Source organism: Channa argus, chromosome 24 (assembly GCF_033026475.1).
Source record: "Channa argus isolate prfri chromosome 24, Channa argus male v1.0, whole genome shotgun sequence".
Classification (NCBI taxonomy): Eukaryota; Metazoa; Chordata; class Actinopteri; order Anabantiformes; family Channidae; genus Channa; species Channa argus.
In genome coordinates this window covers 3680172-3702033 of record NC_090220.1, presented here as the reverse complement: position 1 = coordinate 3702033, position 21862 = coordinate 3680172, and the positions used below count along the sequence as shown (strand labels likewise).

Genomic DNA, 21862 nt, shown 5'->3' with positions numbered 1-21862 from the left:
AACTCATTGTGCGAAATTTGTGAGGCATACATGACACTTGCCCGGGGGATTTATTGAACCTAGTGTACGAAGAGTCATTCAGTTTAATTAGTGTCCCCTAAACTGGAAAATCATTTTTTAGGTCTGTTCAAAATGGAACTTTGGCCATTGAAGATGAATTTACATGGAAATAGAAATGAAAATTTTCATTGACTAGAGACACAATGTTTAGCTTTATTTAGATATTTTTTGTATCGTACTAGAAACAGGTTCCAAAATGTATCTTAATCTGAACAGGTGCTGTCAAAGCCTACTGACATCCCAACTCAATGAACAGCACCGACAGCAGTGAAATATGTGCTCGTAAAATGTTTTGAGTGAGCAGACACTTTCAGTTATTTCTACTTGATTAGTAAGTTTCGGAGTGTTCTCGTTTCACGTAATTTCATAATGACAACTTCCAGACACACTGTGCAAAGTGTGGCAGACTATAGCAGATTGTGGCAAAGCAAACCAGACCAGACAGAGGGAGAGGAAATTTGACTCCCGTGTTATTTATTGTCTGTAGGAATAACATTTTTATTGAGGGTCTCAGTTACTAGTGACTAATGTAATAAAAAATTTAATAAAATGTTCCTGCATTGAAATACTGTAGGTTCATACACGAGGATGCCTGAGTGTGCTGCGTTCAGTAGATTGCACACATATTCCATCACTCTAGCCCTGGGGAAAAATAGGCTGACTTTGTGAAGAGAAAATTGTTTCATAGCCTTAAGGTGATTACAAAATATTGTATCAGTGAAAATGGCTACTGCTTCTTTAAGTAGAACATGGCACAAGTTTTTACTGTAGGAGTTTTGTGGGGTTTGCATTTATTCAACTCAATATTTGTGTAAAAAAGTTGGTAAAGAAGTGTATAAATATTAGATGTATGTTTCTTGCTCTTGGAGTTCTCATTTCACTTTCTCCCTGAAAACTGCTCCTCACGTACGGTGGTAAAAATGGGCAGTAAGTCGGGAGGCTAACAATAAGGAAATTCATCTTCTGAATGGAACTACTGAGGAGCACTCACTGTACTATATTTTCAGAGTTCATGTTTTTGACGATCAGACAGTTGAGTTCAAATTTGCAGTAAAAAAAAAAAGAAAAACATATATAAAACAATATTCAGGCAAAAGCTGTATGAACAGACAGGATCATGCTGCATATGTTTAAAATCGCATTTAAACAATTGGCCACTAAGTGGCAGATGACTGTCGAGTAAAAAGAAACATTGTGCTACTATAGATCCCAAATTTCTACCTGAAAATCAGTGATATGAATTAGTTCAGTTTATTGGTTAACACAGACGCATTGTTTTCTTATAATAATTGAAAACATGTCAATATTGACTCTTTAGCCTAATAAACAATTCATCTGAATGCAAGTGGGAGTGGGACAAACTGGACTAGTTAAAACTATTTAAGCTATACAGAATATCAAATTATGGGAAAACTATTTCATATTCATACAAACACATGGTATATGCACACACACACACACACAAACACACACACAATGTGGGTCATTTGCCAGTTTTATTTTTCAGCAGTAGGTGTCACTATTGCTGGACAGATGAACACTTGGAACAGAAGTGGGAGTGTGAATTTATTAAATCCTGTTTACAGACAGATGGAGCTCTCGTTGCATACATCAACAAATTCCTTCATCCAGACAAAATAAAGAAGCTCTGTGTTGAGAGATGGAAGAATTAAGTGCTTATGTTGTCCACTATCTAACCCCTGTGGTAAATTCTGATGGTCTGACGCATGTAAATGACGGATGATCCACTTCCCTTTATTGCCACCTTCTGTTTTCTATCAAATTAATCTCACATTGCAAATGGAACTCATCATGTTCATTTGGCAACTGAACTGGACTGCAATTTGTTGCAATACTGTTTGGTGCTGCCAAAAAAAAAAACAAGATGTTTTTGACTTGGCTCTGTTCAACTTGCAGTAAGTGGCTAGATTGAGTGGCTGTGATTGAGTAACATTGTAAGTTCTATTTTTCAGTTTCCCGAAAATACAGGCACAAAATGTTAAAGTTTGTGTCCAGATAGTTCCAGGAAGACTTTGAAGACTATGCTATCGTCTGGCTGCAATGATGCGATGATAAAAAAAAAAAAAAGCAAAATTGAGCTATTAATAAAAAAAGTATTTAAGTAGCTCAGAAACTGGATGTAATACAGTGAGTGAAACAAAATGTAAACCCATAATGGTCATAAAATTAAATCTGATGACATATTGTGTTTTTACAGAGCCCGCTAGTCAAATACTCACAGTGTAAAAGTACAATAACTTTTGGATTTAATAACTTGGTAAACAGTAAGTTATTGGCAGCAATAACCTCAAACAAGTGTTTTTTGGTAATTGGGGATAAAACCTGCACAAACAGTGTTAAAGACTGACTGTAGTACTAAAATCTGTTTAAGAGAAATCACTCGTGATCCTGAATCACAAACAAGAAAATGGGATGGAAAATTAAAGTAACTGAAAGATCGGTGTCTTTGCTAAGGACAAAGAAGAAACCAGGAAACAAATCATCAACTCTGCAATTAGTTGACAACTCACTTTACCCAAGTAAGGACTGTGTTCTGCTATGGTGCCTGGTGGTGTTTAGTTACTGACGACTGATGAAGATCTCTGTCAGAACCTAACCGTGCTCTATTCACTGAAACTTGTCATTGTGCACTGTTCCGATATTTAATTTGACTTCTGCTGTGAGTTTGTAATAAAGCATTGATTAACTTCCTACACTGTTTGTTGTACGTAGAAGTGTAATACAACATTTAATACAACATTGCTTGAAATGTCTTAACTTTCGAAAATATGTCTTTGGCTAAACCAAAATCTTTCTGTGAAGTATTTGAGAATCTCATCAGAATCTCAAAATAAAAATTCACAAAGAAAAGTGTATTTGGATCTCACATGAACTGCTCGCATCTTTCAGGCATAAGTATGTGCATAATAGAATCAAAGTTGCACAAGAATTTTCCCGGAGCTCTAATATAGAAATTTGAGAAACAGATAAAACCTCATAATAGAGTAAAAAAAATGTTAGCATCCTCTGGGTTGCCCCTCTAAGGAGTCCACCTAAGCTTACAGCCATGCATTATGATCTGTGAACTATGAAGGTTGTAATCATGGTCAACCTGCTTTTCCAGAGCTCCTCCAGATGACATCATCAGAACTTTTAATGATGAAAAACTCCTCCAGGTGATGTCATCTAGATGTGGTTTTTCAGTTAGTACCAGATGATTATTTTAATATACAAGTCAGAGGGAAGTTTAAAAACATTAGTGTACATTTGCACCCTAAACTAAAGCCATAGACAGCAAGTTGAGCATATTTGAAGTCGCCCCTTTAATGTGAAGGCAGCAGCATCCACACTTGTAGTAGCAGTAGCTACAGTACTAAATAATCTGTACTGATAAACATCTACACGCTTTGAGAACCGGTGCCTGTCAGAGCTACATTTATTAAGTCAAAGTAGCTTTGACCCACACTGCTGATCTTTACAGACTGAATGGACTTGATGTTTGATCACATGCCTACAAAACTATTTGTCTATGTCTTTGACAGATTTTAGAGTATTTTAAAACAAACTCTCGCTTAGATTGTGTTTTCAACTGTGTGTTCAAAATATCTCTAAAATACAGAAATAATTCGGTCGTTGGTCCAAACTGAGTAACCTGTCGCATGAAAGGGACAGTTAGGACAAAACAGATAAAAACAAAGCCCGCAGCTCTTACTGTAACTCAAGTCAAGCCAATACACAGCTACAGATATTTAAGAAAAACTTTATTTGTGACTTATTAACAAAACACAGTACCAGATTGATTAAATCATAAGAATCACTATTATCACCTTTACAATGATAGGCAGGTGTACAAAAAAAGTTATTAACAGATCTGCACTGTCACAGTCAACTGGCATGTGTCACTGCCTCACCCAGCGACTGAGGAACATTCACTATACACAAGCAGAGAATACGTAAACTGTATTTTTTTTTTTTTGACATTTTATATATTTAGATTTTTTTTTCTTCCTTTTTTCGTTTTTATTTTTTACTGGGAAAGGAATAGATAACGGACAGTGAGTAAATGATTTGATTTCACAACAGTGTTTGTTTCATCGTCATTTCAACGGTTAACACAAGTTTAAGGATTACTTTTCTTATCTATGGAAATCATAAGGGTAAAAACAGAAGAAAAAGGCATTTCAGAGCATAACACAATAGCATTATGTATATCTAGAAGTTTAAATTCATTTTCAACAGGATTTTAAAAAATTTGATTATTTTAGGTTTTTCCACAAAATTACTGCACGCAACAGCGTATATGTATGTGTATGTTTATGGATGGAGTGTGGGTCTTTCATTGTACAGCATGTGTATTGTTTTTGAGAATGTGTATCAGAGGTCTTTGTATTCTAATACGCATTTCCCAATGGAAAAACATACCTATGTTTATATAGTATCTATATAGTATCTGTTTCCTTTGCTTATAACATGCAAACAGTCACTTGGTGATTTGACAGCACAGAAATACACCCAAAGAACAGGGCAGGGAGGAGGAAATATGTGCATGAGAGGGACTGAGCCTGATAGCAGCACCTATATACCCTTACTGTGATTGGTAATATGATGGTTAAAAAAAATGCCTGACACTTACCCTCATTATCGTTAATGCGGTTGTCTACCATACGAGAACCAGGGAATTCACACTGGGAGGGGACCAGCACACATGGGTCTCTTCAACAGCAGTCTTGGTTCTAATGTTTATGAGCAGCAATTAAACCAGCAAAGAATTATTTTTTTTAGATCTTTGCGCTCTTTTCTGGTATCATCTTGCGTGTGGTTGCCTCCTAATGCTGTTTCATTGACAGTGCTACGGTAGCTGCGTTTCTCTTCCATTAACTCATAAAAGCATTCATCGTTCCAAGTCAGCGTTGTTTTTTTTTACTACTGCTGCTTAGCTGCATCAAGCTTACTTATTTTGTAACTGGTTTAGGTTGATCAACTATCTCTAATGGCTAAAGAGAAATGACTTGCCCATTAACTTTCTTGTGGTGTCTGTCACTGCACAACAAGTGCTTTTTTTTCCTGCCTTCTCTTCATGACTTTGCCTTCATCTTGTCTCATTATATCCAGTACAGCATATTCTCAGTATCCAGCGTCCTGTCAGATGTTTTTACAATGCAACGGTTGGAACCAATGGGAGACATGACAGAGCTGTCAACAACGAGCAATCAGAAGAGACAGTCTGACAAAAGCACCTAAACCCAGTTGAAGTTGAACCTAACGAACGATGCATGTGGTGTCTATGTGCGTGTACATCTGTAGCGCGTGTGCATCTGTGTGTGTGTTTTGTGTGGTAATATGCAAATACACAAATGCTTCCGTGTTATAATGGCACAGTTCATTGGAGGAGAGTGGCTTGAGAGATGTCGCACCAACTACGTTGATCCGAAGAAACAAGAGCGGAGGGAAGAAAACAGGCAGCGGGCAAGCAAATCCTACAAGCACTGAAGCAGTACAGGCAGTGGTGCAGGGCTTGAAGAACAACTACATAACATTCAAAGACAGAAGTAGAGGGATTAGGCTTAAACAGAAATGAAGCAACAAGCATCGTTCCTGCATCCCTGGCCATGTAATACACTCCAATATTAAGGGTGGCACTGGCCTTCAGTCTTGAAACAGGAATCTCCAGAGAGGGGTGCGTATCCTTTTAGTATTTTTGTTTGTCTTAAGTATTCATGTGTACTGTAAGTCTGTGTGACATATGTGTATGAGACCAAGTTTGTCTAAAATAATGTGTGTGTCAGACTGGATGTGCTAATACACCGTGGGATTAAGACCCCCATTGACCTGTGCCATACTCTAATAGATGAGGCAAGGTCAGGGGCCGGTTGCATCAGCTGCACGTAGGTTCCCGAGTTATATTCCAAATAGACACTAATCCGGATTCGCACGTTGCTAAAATAGAAGCAGTAGTACCACAAAAACCTGTTACAACATAACCTCAAGTAACAATTAACTAGTCACGCAAGCAATAAAGCAGGTGCAAATGATACAAAGTCACATAATTGCACTCACTAACAACAAAGCAGGATTTTCTTTCTGCACAAAAAAAAAACAATTTTTTTCACTTTGTAGTCGCAAGTTATTTTGCAACTTGAAGGACTATTGCACTGTTTTTGAATGTTTCTGTCCATTTTCACATTATTGATCGTCCACTTGACTTTTTATATTCTTCAATGTGTCTTTCCTTCTAGCAGGCAGAATCTGGTTCCCACAGTATCCCATACAGTGTAAAATCTGAGATTGGCTTAACCCGTGACCTTAAATCATGTCTGGGATTAAGTTTGTAATTTTGCCAATGCTATTGCCTAATGCAGTGCAGTTTTTTTGTAAAAAACAAACAAAAAAAAATAAAAAATCAGCACTCGAGCTTTCAGTCTAAGCTAATTTGGTTTGGTGTTATAGTACAATGAACAAAGAAACAATGGCTGCCTGGAAGGTAGGAAAAATACATCAAAACATCAATGGTAAGTTTTGAAAAATGTTAGTGATGGTAGTTTGGTTGGAGAACATGATTGGTAGAGAATGGACTAAAACTTGCAAAATTGTATTGTCCTTTGAGAGTCAAATACTATTCACCAATCATAATTTTTCATGAATCTAGTCTACTACAAATCCATATGCTTTGTGCCCATCAGCAACGTTAACGGTCTTACTATTTATCTACTCACTTCAAATCTTATTGTTACAACTAGCTACAGCTACAGATGCCCCGTCTTATTACCCATGGTACAATCCAATTTAATATTTGCTTAATGCAAATGAACTCGCAGTTATGAAGCCATCATCATTATAATCTAATCTGGGAACAAACTTGCGCATAGTTGGTGCAAACCAGTCCAGGTCCTCAGCCTCTGCAATGTGCTATGTTACACTGAAACAGAGCTCTTTATGAGAGTGGTCCTGCTTGTCTCAGTCACCTCATTCTCTTAAAGGTGCTAATCTCATGCTGTTACTTCTCATTTTTATAGATATTCTTCTTTATTTTATTTTATTTTTTTACAAAAGACCACATTTTCTGAATTTCTACAAGGCCTCCATAATATTGAAGACAAAAGCTTCTGTTTCAGTTTTAAGTTAGGCTTCCACTTCACCTCCAACTAGGTGAGCCAAAACAAAACGGGGCTGCATAAAGGCAGAGATGCCAACACACGCAGCCTCAGCTGACAATGGTCAGATACAACTAGTACACCTTTTTAGGTGTTTTTGTTTTTTATTGTACAAACTGGGGGGGGAAGCAAATTCACGTTATAATTTGGTCCAGCCTTTCGATGTGGAACATCTGTTTGTCATAAACATTGGACTTTTATAGGCCACAAATGTGGACCGAGTGAGCCAAGAAAGTGAGTGAAACATTTGTTTATCAAGTTCGCATGGGGTGGGGAGCCAGGCCGGGTCTTACCAGAGCTTGGCCACTATACAATGTCTATGCAAATGTGGTGCAAGTAGGCTCCCATGGTTCAACATGTATTTGGCTTTTTTGGGCTCTGCAATTGGGATGATGCTTGGATGGTGGCTCTGTTTTCAAATCAACCCTTCTCCTCTACTCATCCCCCCCATCATCTTTTCCTTTATCCTTCTTGTCCTTCTTGTCCTTCTTCTTCTTCTTTTTCTTCTTGGCCTCCTCCTTCTTGCCGAAGCTTATGAAGTCACCTTTGTCGTCCACAGGGCCTGCATCATGGCGGATAGAAATGATGGCTGGGGATCCAGGGATGATGAAGGCTTCAGGAGGAATTTCTCCTGGCTTCAGGGGCTGAGGTGGTCCGTAGCCTTGTCCAGCGCCGTATCTAAAGTGCCAGCTGTTGCTGTTGACTCCAGCTCCCACTGGGGGAGAAAGCTCTCCACCACCCTCTCCATCTATACAGGTATGACAAAAAAAAACAAAGGGAAAAGATTTCAAGTCTGGCTAAATGTTGCATTTATTGAAACAACCACTCTAATGAATGATTAATTTGATATTTTATAAAGTAGGTTCAGTTGTTTTTATGCTGAGCATTGGATGAGGAAGTCCATACCAGTCACAAGCAATTTGCACATTTTCAATTGTCATATTTTCCTTTACTTGGGTCTGTGGTCTTGTGTTCATACATGTGACAAATACATCAAATTCATGTAACAGCGAGGAGAGAGATAGCCTGACAAGAGAGCAAAAGCCATGGGGAATGGATATTTTCAGGACAGTAACAGTAACAGTAACCGAGACCACAGGAGGAAACACTGACGGGCACTAACCTTTCAACCATGAAACCTTTAACTTGGCAAAGTAATTTGTATTTGTATTTGGATGTTGGCAGCACCGCAATCCAACTCTTACGGTAAGCCAGAGAAAGGGATTCAACCTTTAATGCACAAACCTGGATATGAAAGAGAAAGGACCCCAGATAGCAGGCCAGAAACAGACAGTGGAAAATAACATCATGTAAAGTAAAAAGAACGCGAATATTAAGGTCAAAAGTTTACTGATGTTAATGATGAGAGAAACAGAGAGAAAGAAGGAGGGGGAGAGAGAAAAATGTGGGGGGGGTTATTTGCACACACCAGTTCCCTCTGTGCTGACCTACTTTCGGTCTGGATTTTATTTAGATCCAATACAGGCCTTGCAAAAAAAAAAATCTGTTTTTCTTTGTAGGCTATTTATGACATTGCTCGAGAGCTAAAAGGTTTCAACCAAAGTCTCATGGGAAGGTAAACTTTTTTGAAAATACACACTGTCCATATGGACAGTGTCTCATTGAGTCCTCACAACAAGTACACTGAGTATAATAATTTACATATTATATTACATGTACAAGCTGTGAGAACTGTTATTGCAATGTATATTACCACACTTGTCACTTTGTCGCTCTGCATTATTGCTGGAGAATTGCAATATTGCATTTGGCAACCTAGCAATGACATACGATATACATACATATTTAAAAATAGAACTGTTCATTTTTACCATAACTAAAATAAATAGCACATGAACAAGAAGAACCAGCCTTTAGTATTCAGGAAAACCCATATATACTGTATCTTGGCTTTGGTTTTTAGAATGTTGTCACATGTTACATGTTTTACATATTAGCCTTAAAAATGCCAACTGTAGTGAACTGACCTGTGTCATTTAGCTCGTTTAATGATTAGCCAGTGTCAGATCATCCTATATCATCATTAGTGGAGTTACAGCTCAAATACTGTCTGTTATTGAGGATTATGACATTTGATGACGTGGTCTGTCTGTCTGCATTTAATCTGGGTATTAAACCCACGAAGAGATTGTGCTATTTAAGTCCCATTTAACTGCTATCAATGGTTAGAGAAGGAAGATGACTTTTCATTTGCAGGAGGACATCTTCTCGAATACAATGAAAAGATCTGTAAGAAAAGGAGATGTTCAAAACACAGCTATCTGAGCCAATACTGCAGTGCACCATGCACCTCTATGTTATGTAACTGACGCGCTACTTCCTGTTACCTGATGCTGCTACTTAAAGGAAAGTGATTTAAAGCACTGTCGACAGCTTTTTGCATCTACTGTTTGCCCTTCATTTTTACAGTTTCCGTGTGACCACCGTATCGGAAGTCATTATTCCAGGATAAACACCTGTAGACTACTGCAGATTCAAGATGACTTCACAGAAAACAAACACAGTAAATGTGTTGTGTTAGATGGTGCTAGGGGAAAGGTCATATTGCCATTAAAGGAAAATGGTATATTTCAAAACATCATATTATGCATAATCAAAACGTGGCCATTGTGAGTCTCCCAGAGCAGAAAGTACCACCCAGCCAGGAACAGCTCTGGAATAGCATTGCTACAATAAATCTTTACTAATAAAGATTGTGGAGAATGGATGGTCCGGAATAGACTAAAGCTGGGGACACACCTGAAGACTGGCAAAGACCAGACAGTTCACACATAAAGACTGTTTCCGCCAACTAGCAAAGATTTCTAGTCTCTGACAGTCTGGAAGTGGAACACATCTGACGACGGACTGTTGGCAACACGCTTAACGACTGGTCGGGAACGACTGGACATCCTACAATCCATCCCCGTGTGTTCTTGTGCTACAACAAATATGGAACTTTGACTTTTTAACTTAACAATTTGTGGGTAAATGAACAAAAGACAAGAAGCCAAATCACAGATGTAAAAGCGAGAGCAATGCGGACTATAGAGCTGAAGAGGGAAATTAAGGTAAAAATAACTTTATAAAACATTCACGCTCATTCACGGAAAGCAGTACTTAGACTAGGTCTGCCTCCGTACTGACGTCAGCAGTCAGCAATAAAATAATCCTCGTGAAAATGACCGGCTGAGACTGGGTCTCTTTAGACAGCACACACTTAATGACTGCCTCTGCCGTCTGTCAGCTCCGATTGAGCCAGACTGGCTCTGACCAGGACCCACTAGGTCTGATCAGTCGCCACGACTGAATCCCGTTCATAATTGGCCGCACAGTCATTAAGTGTGTGCTTAAGACACATTCGACTGTGGTGACACATTTGGTTATTTTTAAGAGATCTTGATTTGATCAAAGTATGCATGTCATATTCTTCAACCATCTAATGATTTTGGCCAGAACATCATTGGTAGGATGCAACCAACTAAAACTGCACAATTTACCATGGTAGAAAATACAAGACCCATATATAGTTAAACTTAGGATGCTTGATTATTTAGATTCTTATTTCTTTGTAAAGCTTAAGAATGCAGAAATGGATGCAAGATGAGTGGACCGGCAGTGATCCTGCAAACTGCATTATAATTACTGTGTTCCGCTCACAGCAGTTCATACCCCAACTGTACACTATCACCTGAGCAAAAATGTGAAGAGGTTGTGCAGAGTTTTATCAAGTGGATATTGTCTGATTGTCTTAGGAAATGCTAGGCCTTTCTGCGCTGGCTGTGACACATCCGAATCGCTGACATTGTTGATTAGAAGTCCGGCCCAGGTTTTAATCTGAGATATTCATGTGAGTGAGTGCATATGAAAAATTAATTCCTACTGAGCAGGTCATGTCACATTTCAGAGGACAAGCTTTGCTTGGCTTCATCTATGCTACCACTTCTCTAACATGAGGGATTCTGTGTAACTCTTTTACTGCTTCAGATTAGCCTATATTTTCAACAGCAAACACAAGTCCGAAGCAGATTAACAGCTGGTACGTAGCACAATGGAGCTCCTTGTGAAGAGGTTGCCATGACACCTGATGTAGTTACGTGGGTGTCTGAAGCCTCATTTCATCTAACCCGATGTCCTACATTTAAAATAGGCTACGCTATTTTCTGTCTAGTCCAAGATACCAGTTCCATCTAAAATGAATCCTCTGGTGGTTTGTAACACATGCACAGAATCTGACAGTTGTGCAGTTCTTGTATAATAAATATATGCATTATAACACATGTGTTCTGTGTGAGCTCCAGCTATTCTTTCCTACATTATACCCTCTAAATTACTTCTTGCCCTCTTTTTCTTCTTAATACCTGCCCTTGTCGTTCCCCTTCCCACTTCTGCTCCCTATTCCTTCTTTTTTTTTCCTGTCTCCAATTCATCCATTCAGAGATATGAGTGGTTGCCATGGAAACTGCCTTCGCCCACTCCCTGCTGATGGAGGGTGCGGCTGCTGCAGCAATCTCTCAGTTAGACAGTGTTTCCAGGCAACAGGTCACATGGTGTTCCCTAGCAACAACACTACTGCAGGAACCTGCCAATTCTCTTAACCTTTCTCTTTCTCCATCCCCCAACACCTCGCTTTTTTTCTCCATCCCCCTGTATGTCTCCTCTGCTCTTCATCTCCAGAACTCCTTTAAATGTTACAGAATCTGCCTTTTTTAATCATGACCCTCTCTTATTACTGATAGTAGCCCACCACCACACAGCCCCCCTCTGGCCTTGCACAAATGTCTCCTCTTACCACGGGTCACTTACATAAACACAGTTTTGAGGATGCCACTTTTAGATACATCACAGCATATCAGACAAATTCATCCTGATAACAATTCAGTGCAGACATGAAAATGTGTCAAAAAAATGGTTCCACATCGATGCATAGCAAAGACGATGGATCTGCAATCCAGTATATGTCTATGTTTTACCACTGAAAAATAATTTTCCTAATGCAACGTTGCCCTGATTCATCTGCAGTTTGCAACATACAATCTGCTTAAAGACAATATTTGAGGGACTAGGACCGTTCATCTATCAGCTGCAAAAAGATAAACATGTTTCTTGGCTTGTATCCTGAACAATTTCTCAGACCTCCTGAAAAGTCTTCACATGAGCATGTTTCCTGACATTGAGACATAATCTGTCACTGACTCGTCAAGCGACTGACTGATGCTACCCTTCCCCCTCAACTCTCTACCTATGTTCTAATTCCTGCAGCTAGAAAGAAAATCAATGAATGGAAGCCAGGCTGCTGGAAGTTGAGAATCACAATGTTCCAAACACTCTCTCAAAATCGGAGTCTCAAAAAATTCCTCTAGTCAGCCACTGAAAGCTCACATACACTTTCTGAGTCAATAGCTCTGAGCATAATAGTAGCTTTCTGTAAATGATGACATCCAGGTCATTTTCTAGACCAGCTCTGTTTACACCCATGTTCTGCTGCAACACATTGTGAATGTGGCCACCCACTCAGGACAACTCATTTCTTATTAAAAACAGTTGGTATCTTAGGCTGAAGCTCTGCATGCTTTTTGTTGCTTTTATGGGAGGATGCAGTTGTTTATTTATGGCTCTGCACATGGGCCCCAGGCTTTTGGCAGCTCAGCTAAGCTAGAATTTAACATTATGTAGGTACTCAATTTTGTTAAATTCCAAAATAAAAAACATGACTAATTCAACATTTTAAATGTGCGTAGGTAAAGGTAAAGACAATCGTCCACGGACCACAGGGTCAGTGGTTCGATCCCCGTCCCTGGCTATCTGTCAAAGTGTCTCTGGGCAAGACACTGAACCCCTAACTGTCAATCAAAGGAGATATGCTTTTATAATATCCTTATATGCTTTGACACCACTCTCACGTTGGTATGAGAAATATGGGGAAAAAGCTGGGATATTGTTCTAACTTAGCTAAGCTTGGCATAAAATAATAGAAATGAAAACAAGCTAGACTGACTTTGGTAAAGTGTGTTTCCAATTCCAGACAGGCTGCTAAGCTAATGAACCACATAATACTAATACAGAATTAGTGGACATATTATGGTGGGTTTCAGTATTCCAAAGAGAGTGGTGTATTCCCTGCAGTGCAATTAAAGTAATACAGTGCAGTACACTCATGAGCCCCCCTCTTACTGTATGGCAATGAGGTTTTTTGCCTTCTCAAACTTTATTCATCATTTAATTTAATGGGTAAATCTATACTTTTTCAGATAAATGCATGTTTCTTATATGAGTTTTCTGTCACCATTAAACTGCTATACTCACCTGCAGCACTGGAAACAGTGGGCCAGTTCTGGACGAGCATCCCCTGGGCCCCCTGCATCACAGAGGACTCCTCCATGTGAACTGAACTGAAAGACAGAAAAATACAAAATAAAGGTCTATGTGCAAAGGTCTGACCTCTACCAAATAGTCATTTCCTCCTTAAGTCATTGAAAAGTTGCCATTATTTCCAAAACCTCCTCTCAAATAGTAATGTTGAATGTTCCCATTTGGAAAGGCATGTTAACACTGCACACCGACAGTGAAGCCCCCCTTGAGATCACTGTGAATTTACTCGGTCATCATGTCAACAAAGGTGAAAGGTGACTTTGACACATTCATCCAACTCATCCACTCGCCTGCGATGTGCTGCTGGAGCTTTGTTCTCTTAAAACAGACTGCAGCTGCTTCTATCGGCATCGGACTTAACATAACGCATGTCAATATTTCTGAATATTTTTAAGTATTGTTTGTCTATGAATAGGTTGTAAATGTTGTAAACAGGAAGAGAAAAAAGGTAAATGCAGCTAAGGAAGATCTTGTATATTAGCAGTTTACAGTGCTGTGGTCTGTGTTTGGCATAATCTGACATTCCTCACCATTCAAAATGGCAAAAAACATATTTAACCTATTTATTTAGTTTTTTTATTTCATCAGTGAACCTACTGAAAACAATTTACGTTTATTTGTGGAATTATGTATCATACATTATTAATGATGTGCTCTAAAAGGTTTCAGCTAAACTGCATGGCGATATTTTAATAAATGGTAAATATGTGTAGAAAAACTAGGGCACTCTATCACACCCAATGTATAAAAATATAAAAAATTCACACTCCAAGCCCAACGTCGACTCTCAGGATGCCAAGTTAAGTTCTTGATGCTTCAGATGCTGTTTTTGGTTTTTTTGCACTAGGTTTAAAAAACAGCTGATGCACTTTTGTGAACTCTTCTTGGAGCAACCACGGAGTAGATCATTTCACTGTTAATGGATATTTAGAAAACTTTTACTGGAAAACTTTCTATGATGCGTATTTAAACATGGAAAACTGACATTTCTTTTCAGACGAAATTGCAAATTGTTTAAAATAATAACTAGTATCCTAATGAATGAACAAATTCCCAAATTATGACTGATAACCACTTTCTTGTCCGCGAGTAACAAAATTTGCCTTGTTATACCAGATATACCAGATCCGTATATAAGAAGGCATATTATGCATAATGTCAGGTTTATATATTTAATCTGGGGTCCTACTAAAATAGTTTTACAATTGATTTACAATTTCAAGAAACTGCTTATTTTTCTTATAATTGGCCTTAATGCAGTCTTCTTCAGATGTGTCTTAAACAGTTCAAATGTCCTTTTACAGTAAGTGTACTTTGTGGGTTTGCAGGAGCAATATGGCCGCCCATTCACAGACTGCTAACATTATTTCATAGGACTGTCGGGACATTTTTGTGTTGTTAAGTCACAACGAAAAATACCACGGCTCCGTTTGGACAATACAGTCAGTAAAAAATGCTTCTGTAATTTTAAAATATGTAATATTGGAGTAAAACCAAGCCAAAATAATACATGCAGTTTCTATTGTAGTTAGACATTTACCCCCATACAATATTAATGAATATAGCTTACTGTATGGATTATCTACTTTGTCTGGGGCCTCTGCAATGCAGCACATCCAGCAATCATATCCCAAACTGCTACACACTGATTATGTTGAATAGGGATTTGCCATGAATATAAAGTACCCATGTAAATTCTGAGCAGTGTGACTCTCAAGCGTTTGCATAAGCAGAGGTGCTATTGCAATGTATGAGAATATAACTTGTGTTTTCTACACTGAGTGATCACAAAAGGAATGTGGGTCAGTAACGCAGGTGGCACAAGCCGTGTGCAGTGTGAGACATTACAGGACCTTTGTGTCGGGGTTAAGTGTTAATGTGAGCTGTCTTAATGCCTGTGTGTGTTACTGGCATTGCCATTTTCGAGATGGCAGTGGCAAATTGCAGTGATGATTGATGTTAATCCATGTCATGTTACAGTGACTTGATGGCACGATGCACATTATGATACCCTTCGCACCATAGAAATTAACACTAATATCCAATTAAATCAAACGTAGAGAGAGCAGAAGACTGCACAACCGAGCAGTAAGCATTGTTAGCATGTAATTATGAAAATTCAGTACAAAGGATAGACATGTGGGGGAAAAACTCATTAGTCCATGACATTCCAGCTGTGTGCATATCAAATTAGCAAAGCACTTCATTACAGAAGCAAAAAAAAAAAAAAATTATCTGTTGTGGTAACATTTGAATTTTAGCAACTTGCAGAACGTAGCTAATGAGAATGTTTACATGTTGCTCAGACAAACCGCAGTTGCGAATACTGTTTAGGAAGGGAACTGAAAACACACCAATCTGAAATAATACCCCAGATAAACTTGTGGCCCACATTTTAAAAAGCTGTTGGGAAATAACTGCACTCTGTTGAATTACAGCAGCACATGTGGATTTGAAACAACTGCAGGTTGTAGTAAAAGTTCCCTTTCAGTGTTATAAGGCCTTGCTCCAATGAGAAAAGGCGTTTAAATACAGCCAGCAATTTGTATATATGGATTCCAAGTATGAATGGATTCTAACATGTCCTCTGCTGACAGTTTTTACAAATTTTCCCCTTATCTCTGGACAAAGGTAATTGTCAGCAAAACAGAAGTGGGGACACAAACTAAAAAAATATCAAACCACCAGCAACACTTGCACAACTTGTTAATCAACGTCATGGTTACGTGACACTATATATATATATATATATATATATATATATATATATATATATATATATATATATATATATATATATATATATATATATATATATATATATATATATATATATATACATATATATATACACACACACACACACACACACACACACACACACACACACACACACACACACACACACACACACACACACACACGAGTTTTGCCCGTGGTTTGATCTTTTCAGTAAAGGTCATTGTCAGCTCATTTGTCCTTCATGCTTCCTGCTTAAAGACTGTAACTGCGGGAAGAGATGCTCAGAATGCAGATGACCTATATAGTATTACAACTGCAGGAAGGAAGGAGTGCTATGCATCCATTCACGGGAGATGAGCAAGTTGTTCCCTTTTTTTCTTTTTTTTTTACAGTTTTCAGTAGATGTCATTGTGAGGAGCAGGTATCATTGGAAAGTCCAACATGTCAGTTCATATTTTGCAAGTTGCCATTCAGAACACTGCAGCTGGGATAAAGTGCAACATGCATGATGGTGGCAAAGACTAGATTTGGACAACTAGGAAGAAATAATAGGTGTAACTTTTTCTAAATGATCAAATGTTGCACAATAGTTAAAGACAGAAAGTGCTTACCTCTGCACCCCTGCCCTCAAAGATGCAGAATATCGCCAGTCAGCATTCGGGGCTTTTGGCTGAGCGAGGGAGAGGCAAAAAGAGAGAGCGGAGGAGGGAAAAAAAAGAAGAGAAAGATGGAGAGATGGAGAAAGAGGGAGGAAAGAGGATGAGTTTAGTTTGATCTCATACAGTGCAGAGCCAGGCTGGGCCATGGTCTCATCAATTAATCATGATACACATTCCAGCTCTGGACGTGGTAGGAACACTGCAGTGATGTCCCCCATTGCAAGCACACACACATACATATTGATATCCACACAAGGACTTCTAAAAGGGCAGCAACTGAAAGCCATATTGATGAGCTTTTGGACAGTCTCTCACTTCGTGACTCAATAAATGTGACAGCTGAGAGAGATGTGCCCTTTGCCTGAGTGGTGGGGTGTTTATACAGACTGATGTGTTTGCATTCAACAGGAGCGAATCTGTCGGCACCTGATGAACATGGCCTGAGTGCTACAAGCAGCCCTCTGGAAATCTTCGCCTTTAAAAATAAACAAGCAAGAGCCACCATCGCTGGGGCAACCACACAATATCATATTGGAAATGTGAGGGATTTTATGTAAGACAATTTTGTGGTATGTCTGTAAGTAGTAGTAACTCCTATTCATTTGTCTTTGATAATAGCCACGTTTTGCTGATAGTTATTTAGCTTTAAAGAACCACATGAATCTCATCGGGCAAAAATCCTTGAGCTAAACTTTTTATGTCCAAATAATAATGCTCAACCATTTCATGACTTTTCACATGAGTAAGTGCCGCGCACATCCCCCTGCATGGAATAACAGTGAAGAATTTGTATTGCAGCTAATTCTAAAACCTCTCAGGATCATGTGGGCTGCAGCCTTCCATTCAAAGAAGGCTGAATAAGAAAATCTGTGTTTAAGACACAAACCTGCTCAGGCAGCAGCAAGTGTCCCAGATAAAGATGGCACATTCTGTTTCTCAGATGGGAGTATTTTCTGCTGGTAAACCAAGACTCAGTGAGTAATTCTTATTTCCAGGGCAGACAAACATAGGCCGGAGTTTTATTTCATTTTCACTAATACACTTTTTGTCGATAACACTTTGCATAACATGTTTAACAAGAAAATGTAGCTAAAGTCAAATGAAAACTCCTTCAAACTAGGCTTAAGCGACATGCACAAATGGTGCAGAGTATATTTTTTTGTTACTTTAATATAATAGCATTTTTTTATGTGGCTGTTCATTCTTTTGCTAAATATCAATTAACCCCACCAGCTCCGGTGCAACAGTTTCACTTGCTCACACAGACACAAACAAATCCTACCCACATGCACAGAGAATGAGCAAGTAAGAGAGACTGCATGACCTGCTGCGATGACAACTTCAAACTGAAGCACAAATCTCTGAATCATCAGAAATAACACGGGACCCTTAAAAAGCATCAGGACTGACACTAATGCAGTGTGAGTGCTGAGCTCGGCTGGGCTGAGCTACTGTGGAGTGCAAGTGAGAACTGAACAAAAGGAATGAGGTCTGCAGGAATTCAGCTGATTGCTGGAGGGGATCAAAGTTGACATTCAGGAATATCATCACCATGCAGCAACACGCAACACTGACAAATATTATGACATAAATGGAAACTGCATCGATAACCTTAAATTCAATTTCAATTTGGTATCTATTAAAATTTGTCTTATATTATTTTGCGACTAAATAAAATGTCATTAAAAAGCCACAAGCACGTAAACATGATGATTCTTGACCCTGCAATGTGTAAAACGGTAAACATAAGAAATGAGTGACACACCTCTGGGCAGAGTTGCAGAGAGGCATCGGGCATACTCAGTCTGCGGACAAATCCACTTCCACTGGTGAAGAAGCGGTCGGCGCCGCTCCCCCATGTGCCACTGATGGGACGTCCTGTGTTGTAGAACATGAAAGTGTCACTGCCAGAGGTGGCTGTTAGGCAGGTCTTGTAGCAGTAAGTCTTTGTTAGGGAGCCATTTCCACGCACTTCAATGTAGTGAGGCTCCACCTTAAGGTCTCTGCGAAGCACCACATTGTTATTAGGTTGTGCTCCGGCTGCACCGGCACTCACACTGCTGCTGCCACCATCTGGAGGGGGCTTCTGTGAGACACAGCAAGGGGAGCAGGACCCCGGCTGGGTGCAGTAGGCGTGACAGCGGACAATAGCCAGCACCACCACGGTGACCAGGAAAACAAAGGTGGTGGCGCTTAAAGCCACGATCAAGTAGAGGGTCACATTGGAGAAAAGCAGTGTGCTGTGAGGTCGTATGATCCTCTTGGGGTCAGGAACCACTTTGGGTGGCACCTCCATGACAGCCACATTGATGGTGGCGGTGGAGGTGAGAGCGGGCTGACCGTGATCCTTGACCAGGACGGTGAGCGCAAAGGAGGTGGAGTTGTCCTCCAGGATCCTTCGAGTGGTCCTGATCTCACCAGTGTGTTCATGCACCTTGAACAAGTCTAGGTCGGTGGCTGTCTCCAGCACATACACCAGCCAGGCATTTGGACCAGCGTCTGCGTCATATGCCACCACTTTGGTCACCAAGGCACCAGGCTCTGCATTCTTTTGCACTGTCTCCAAGGAACGCGTGCCATTGCCAGGAGGGTTGACTATCAGTGGTGTGTGGTCATTCTGATCCATGATGTAGATGTAGACTGTGGCGACTCGGCTGAGTGGAGGAATGCCCCCATCTTGGGCTTTGACCTGGAAGTGAAACTCTCTCAGCGACTCATAGTCAAAGGCTCGCAGGGCATAGGCCTCCCCTGTATCGGCCTTTACCGACACATACGAGGTGACGGGGATGCCATGGTTGTTGTCATTGAGCACTGTATAGGTGATGCGTGCATTCTCTTTGATGTCTGCATCTTGAGCTTTCACAGTACACAAAGAAGCCCCAGGCCCATTGTTCTCAGCTACGTAGACTGTGTACGAAGTCTGCTCAAATCGTGGTGGGTTGTCATTGACGTCAGCCACATCCACCTGTATGGTCTTCTGGGAGGATAAGGGAGGACTTCCTCCATCTGTGGCACTCAGAGTGACATTGTAGGCATCGGTGGTTTCACGGTCTAGAAAGGCTGAGGTAACCAGAGTGTAGTAATTTCTGAATGACTTGATCTTGAAAGGAAGGCCTGCTGGGATCTCTAAGCTCACCTGCTTGTTAGCACCAGAGTCTCGATCGGTTACGCTAATGAGGGCCACCACCGTGTCAGCACGGGCATCCTCCCTCACAGGGCTCGACAAAGACGACAACACTATCTGAGGGACGTTGTCGTTCACGTCCACCACCTCTACCACGACCTTACAGTGTGCTGCCACAGCCCCAGGTCCCTTGTCCATGGCCTGGATGTACATCTCATAGGAATTGGTCTCTTCATAGTCAACATTGCTCCTCACTCTTATTTCTCCAGTATTAGTGTCCATGCTGAACATCTGCCTGACTCTCTCTGGGGTGTAGCTGCTGAAGGAGTAATAGACCTCTCCATTTGTGCCCTCATCCAGATCTGTTGCATTCAGTTTAATTACCAGGCTGTCTTTGGGCGAATTTTCCAACAGCTTCACCTTGTACACCGAGCTGTCGAACAAGGGAACATTGTCATTTGAATCCAGCACCCGGATATTGATTTTGGCCGTTCCTGTTTTCTCTGGCGTCCCACCATCCACAGCACTTAGAATTAATTGGTGGTAAGGCGTCTGTTCACGATCGAGGGGCTTTTTGAGCACAAGCTCGATGTGCTTTAAGTTTATTGAGGGCTTGTTAGACACCAGCGCGAAATGGTCGTTTGCGCTAAGCTGATATATGCGAACTGAATTGGAGCCAATGTCTGGGTCCTCGGCGTTTTCAATCGGGTAACGAGACCCCGGTAAAGCAGATTCGGTGATTTCCAGTTGATACTCGTCTCTGGGGAACTGCGGCGCATTATCATTGGCATCTACAATCTCCACCTCGACATGGTGCACCTCCGTGGGATTTTCGACCACCACCTCCAGATTGAGGAGGCAGGTGCTGGATAAATCGCACAGTGCCTCCCTGTCGATCCTTTCGTTGACAAGTAATTTCCCATTTTTGGGGTTGACAATCACGTAGCGTTTGCCGCTGTTGGAGGTTACCTTAATTTTTCGGGTGGCGAGCTTTCGAATATCCAGCCCCAAGTCATGCGCCAGATCACCGACCAACGCTCCATTTTCTACTTCTTCCGTAATGGAATATCGCAATTGTCCAAACGAAAGGCCACAAAACACGGAGAATATCACACAATAAAAAGGCACAGTATTCCCTATCCAGTTGCATATCCCCGCCACAGCCATTGCAAGCTCATAGGATCCGCAGACGGATTATACGCAGCCTTCCGCCTTTTTAGCTTGCAGTATCTTGCATCCCAGCACCTCATTAAGGTGGGCTAATCGGTGGGCTCCCGGTAAATGAAACAGAAGCGGTTCTTCCATTGTGTTACCCGTCTGATGTGAATCCTCTCCAGTGCGCCCATATTTCCTTTGTCCGTGATGCGCTTTTCTATTTTTTTTTTTTCTGTCTCCAGTGCGCGCTGCTGACGGGTGTGTTTCCCTGCCGCTGGAGCTGTGAGATTCGTCAAGACGGTCAAAGGAAGCCAAAATTAAACCGGAAACAAAGAGTGTTTTTTTCAATATTAAAACGAATTTTAAAAAGCTGCGTTAGTTCATATAGCGAAGTTCAATTGTGGTACAAATTGACAAAACCCGGAAGGGTCCCTAAAGATTTTTATGTTCTAATATGATAGAATTTGCTTTGAGTCGTAATTTGGTAGGGGTTCATACCTTATAAACTCGGTTTAAGTTTTTGACTCTATTTAGCATGAAAAAAAAACTCACTTTTGCATAAAGAAGATTTGATTTTGTTTAGTTTAATGATATTCCTA

General features: G+C 40.3%; 1 protein-coding gene across 3 annotated transcripts; it reads right to left on the bottom strand.

The window, feature by feature from the left end:
• Positions 1 to 3804: 3804 nt before the first annotated feature.
• Positions 3805 to 21568, bottom strand: LOC137109016 (protocadherin alpha-C2-like). Of its 3 annotated transcripts, none has more exons than XR_010912261.1 (5): positions 18750 to 21568; positions 16937 to 16995; positions 13518 to 13603; positions 8335 to 8456; positions 7822 to 7959 (listed from the first exon to the last, which is right to left on the bottom strand). XR_010912261.1 is itself a non-coding variant. In XM_067494321.1 (4 exons), the coding sequence occupies exons 1-4, from the start codon at positions 21273 to 21275 to the stop codon at positions 7646 to 7648; spliced, it is 2985 nt and encodes a 994-aa protein (XP_067350422.1). In that variant the 5' UTR covers positions 21276 to 21568; the 3' UTR covers positions 3805 to 7645. The 3 variants fall into 3 exon arrangements, 1 of the variants encoding a protein (XP_067350422.1); XR_010912262.1 differs by having other exon boundaries at positions 7933 to 7959; positions 8335 to 8561; XM_067494321.1 differs by lacking the exon at positions 8335 to 8456 and having other exon boundaries at positions 3805 to 7959.
• Positions 21569 to 21862: the final 294 nt, after the last annotated feature.